Genomic DNA, 4,710 nt, shown 5'->3' with positions numbered 1-4,710 from the left:
GCGAAGCCCTGCAGAAATTCTCCACCACCACCACCCCCAACCACCATGTTGATGGATTCCATCTTATCTACCTATCCTCCCGCCTTGCTGGATCAAGAAGGAGAGGATACATCATTAAGTTGTACGTGTGCACATCTCTGGGGCACCACCCGTTGCGGTGATGATCGGACTGAATCTATATTAAACGCTTCCGCTTTCGGTCTTCGAGGGTATGAAGATCCCCCCTCTCTCTCTATCGTTGATGGCATCTTGTAGATTGGATCTCCATTTTTTTCACTCTTCGTAGGAATTTTATTTTCTATGCTACGAATCCAATCATTCTATTTGCAAGATTTCTTAATAGAATCTATCAAGCTAGGATGATCAACCCAATAATATCCAGACTTGAAGATATTTGTCAGTGGAATAGTAGTGTTAGTATTAACTACAGAAGGCAAGTGGTTAAGAGGAGTATTTGCAAGAGGAAATATCATAGTAGTACAAATATTTTAGGCATCTGGTTGCATGACATAGATCACAAATATAAAATCATCATTAGAGTGGGAAAATTTTCATAACATGGTCCGTATAATTATGTCGAAATTATTTAATTTGTAATGGTAAAAATTCATCTCCTTATTTACAAATTACTAACCGGTGTACATACTTTTGTGATCCTCTCTTAAGCATCTAAGATATGTTTACAGAGGTCTATACATGATTGGAGCAAGTTGCAACAGATATGTTTTTCATCGCATATGAATATCGAGAGATCGTATAAGACATGTTTACGATGGGCCTTCCACCACCTTAGACACTATATGAGGCAATCATGTTCTTCTATTTTTTTTCTTTGTTTTATTCTCTTTGTGTTATGCTTGTGTGCATCCTATCTACGCCGGGAGATCGGTTGTTAATTCTTGTAGCATGTATAAAATAAAGTATTTGACCCCATTCTCAATAAAACAAAGTATTTGACCACATATACATATATGTATGCATTTCAACAACCCGGTGATGATTAGATTTATCCAAAATCTCCGGAGGTTAGAGAGCCAGCGTCGTCGCTTCCTTGTCGCTCCGATATCATAGGATCGGCCGATCCAGCTTAGTTGACGTCCCCGTGTGTGAGTGTGCTCTCCCTAAATCTTAGTTGCCTCCACGTTTATCAGAACAATTCGTGTGTGCACGACTGGACTTATTTGCTCCCACGTTTAGAACTCCTAAAACCATCCTATATATGCAGCCCAAATCGCTCTAGTCCTGCAAGCAACCAAGTTGTTTCCACCAAACAAAAACCTACCTAGCTCCCCGTCGATCGGCTTTTCCTGATCATCCTCTCGATCGATCTTTGCTAGCCAAGATCAAGGAGACGATCAATAGATGGCTAGTCGAGGCACTCTGCTGTTTGCGGCATTACCCGTCATCCTGTCACTTCTTGTGAGCCCCATCTCCTGCTGGTCCTCCGGCGGCGCGACGTGGTACGGGAGCCCTTACGGCGCCGGCAGCGACGGTAAGTTGCTCAGACTACGTACCTGAGATATATGCTCCAGCTTGTCAGATCGATAGACACTTACTCTGTTGCGTGAACGAAATGCAGGTGGCGCGTGCGGTTACCAAGGCGCCGTCAGCCAGCGCCCGTTCAAGTCCATGATCGCCGCCGGCGGGCCCTCCTTCTTCAAGGACGGCAAAGGCTGCGGCGCATGTTACCAGGTACACGATCAGTCGTATATACAGTAGTTTCACGAATGGATGTGTAAGATTCAGTATCTCACTGAGTGCACGGGCGTATGTTTGTGTAACAGGTTAAGTGCACCGGCAACAGCGCCTGCTCCGGTCGCCCAGTGACCGTCGCCATCACGGACTCCTGCCCTGACGGCATATGCGCCTCGGAGGATCACTTCGACATGAGCGGCACCGCCTTCGGCGCCATGGCCTACCGGGGGAAGGCCGATCGCCTCCGCTCCGCCGGACAACTCCAGATCAGTTACAGGAGGTGAAAATCGCATTCGATTTTGACATCGTAGTCAAGTTAACGTCGAACCCACACGAGTAACACTTGTTTCCCCAGGGTGCCGTGCAAGTACAACGGCATGAAGATTTCCTTCAAGGTGGACGCAGGCTCCAACCCGTACTACCTCGCCGTGATGGTCATGTACCAGGCTGGCGACGGGGACCTCTCCGCCGTCGACGTCATGCAGGGCGGATGCAGGGCCGGCCACCACGACGACAGCGGCAAGCCGTGGACGAGGATGCAGCAGTCATGGGGCGCCACGTATATCATCAACTCCAACGACGGGAAGCCTCTGAGCGCGCCGTTCTCGTTCAGGCTCACCTCGGGCTCCGGCAAGGTGATCATCGCCACCAACGCGATCCCCGCCGGATGGTCGGCCGGGACGAGCTACCGCTCCTCCGTGAACTACAGAGCCTAAGTCACACTTTTGGCCAAGCGATCAGATCTACTAGCTCTCTTGCCTTGTCAACGGGATTCGGTATGAGCGTCCGGGAATTGTGAGCGGCCGTATCAGAAGAGGAGGAGGTCAAGTGTTTTTTTCCTGGCCTCTTCACGTACGGCCACTGGCTTGCAGTTATTTTCCCAGTGATGATGTATCTTTTTTGTTTTTTTTGGGAGCACCTAGAGATCAGTCGCCTGAGACTTAATAAGTCTCAATCTCGGTAGCTTATTAAACCGTCTACTACTTTAGTTTTGGCGTCCAATTTTGTGCGTTCGCATTTTTCGCTAGAAAAAATAATCTGTGCAACCATTTAAGACATAAGAAAAATCTTAGTAGCAATTTACGTGTAACTGGAAAAGATTTAGTTGCAACCCACATATAAGTGGAAATTTTTAGTTGCGACGCATGGGTAACTGGAAAAATCTCAGTTACAACCCACATGTACGTGGAAATTCTTAGTTGCAACATATGCATAACTGGAAAATCTCAGTTGCAACGCTCACGCAATTGGAAAAAAAAAAATCAGTTGCAACCCACATGTAAGTGGAAATTTCTTAGTTAGGCCGCAGCCGTAACTGGAAAAATCTCAGTTGCCGGTTGCAACTCACATGTGTGTGAAAATTCTTAGTTGCAACATATGCGCAGCTAGAAAGATCTCAAGTGCAACGCTCATGCAATTGGGAAAAAAAATCAGTTGCAACCCACATGTAACCGAAAAAAATCTCAGTTGCAACTTACATGCAACTGAAAATATGTCGTTTGCAATATACGCACAACTGGATGCGCGACGTAAGCGGTTCCATGGGAGAGAGAAAGACACCTTATAGATAGGAACCGTCACCACGAGCCCACCGCGAGCCCACTCCACAAGCCCTCTCCACGAGGCCCGTAAAAAACAAGTCAGCCCGCTTACGCATCGGGCCAACAACAACACAAACAGCCCAAAAGTCAGAGCACGAATCTACAACCATAAAATACGAATCTCCAAGTGCTCGACTTAAACTTATTAAGTATCAGGCGCCTGATTTCCAGCAAATCCCTTTTGTTTTACGCAATCAGTTTCATAGTTTCACATGTTATCGCAGTGAAATTGTAGAGGCGAGTCACAGCAAAACATGCTGATGTAAGTTAACTTTGTTGGGTTCATTGAAAGCCTCGTCTTAATTTGATTGATCCTTTGTGATGCATTATCTTTATAGGTGTGGCTAACTCTCAGCTGTTTTTACTACACGACCAATTTTTAATGTGTGGTCCCTTTTTCACTTTCAGATGCAACTTAAAAATCTTAGTGGTAACCTACTTACAACACTAAATAAGAAATCTAAGTTTCATCTCCAGTTGCAACTGAAAAATCTCAAATGTAACTTACTCTACTTACCACTTATAGGTGCATGAACCGTGAAGAAAATCTGACGATTCTGGAGTTGAATGATATTTAACTGTAGAAGTCCATCTATATTTTCTTAAATTTAGATTGAACATTGAATTAGAGATCTGATACGTCTCCGACGTATCGATAATTTCTTATGTTCCATGCTACTTTATTGATGATACCTACATGTTTTATGCACACTTTATGTCATATTTGTGCATTTTCTGGAACTAACCTATTAACAAGATGCCGAAGTGCCGGTTCTCGTTTTCTGCTGTTTTTGGTTTCAGAAATCCTAGTAACGAAATATTCTCGGAATTGGACGAAATCAACGCCCGGGTTCCTATTTTGCCCGGAAGCATCCAGAACACCCGAGAGCCGCCGGAGGGGGCCCCGGTGGGCCCGAGATGACATGGTGGCGCGGCCCAGGCCCTGGCCGCGCCACCCTATGGTGTGGTCGCCCCTTTGACCCTCCTGCGCCGCCTCTTCGCCTATATAAAGCCCCTGCATCGAAAACCCTTAAGGAGGAAGCCACGATACGAGAAAAGTTCCAGAGCCGCCGCCATCGCGAAGCCAAGATCTGGGGGACGGGAGTCTCCGTTCCGGCACCTGCCGGAGCGGGGAAGTGCCCCGGAAGGCTTCTCCATCGACACCGCTGCCATCTCCACCGCCATCTTCATCACCGCTGCTGCTCCCATGAGGAGGAGTAGTTCTCCATTGAGGCTCGGGGCTGTACCGGTAGCTATGTGGTTAATCTCTCTCCTATGTACCTCAATACAATGATCTCATGAGCTGCTTTACATGATTGAGATTCATATGAGTTTTGTATCACTACTATCTATGTGCTACTCTAGCAAAGTTATTAAAATAGTTCTATTCCTCCTGCACGTGTGTAAAGGTGAC

General features: G+C 46.5%; 1 protein-coding gene across 1 annotated transcript; it reads left to right on the top strand.

Moving 5' to 3' along the window:
- The first annotated feature begins 1,362 nt into the window (after positions 1–1,362).
- On the top strand, positions 1,363–2,411 carry LOC124676938 (expansin-B5-like). The gene is made up of 4 exons (XM_047212949.1): positions 1,363–1,492; positions 1,580–1,692; positions 1,785–1,975; positions 2,051–2,411. The coding sequence occupies exons 1-4, from the start codon at positions 1,363–1,365 to the stop codon at positions 2,409–2,411; spliced, it is 795 nt and encodes a 264-aa protein (XP_047068905.1).
- The last annotated feature ends 2,299 nt before the right edge of the window (positions 2,412–4,710 follow it).

Source organism: Lolium rigidum, chromosome 7, assembly GCF_022539505.1.
Source record: "Lolium rigidum isolate FL_2022 chromosome 7, APGP_CSIRO_Lrig_0.1, whole genome shotgun sequence".
Taxonomy (NCBI): domain Eukaryota; kingdom Viridiplantae; phylum Streptophyta; class Magnoliopsida; order Poales; family Poaceae; genus Lolium; species Lolium rigidum.
This window is presented reverse-complemented; position numbering and strand designations above follow the sequence as displayed.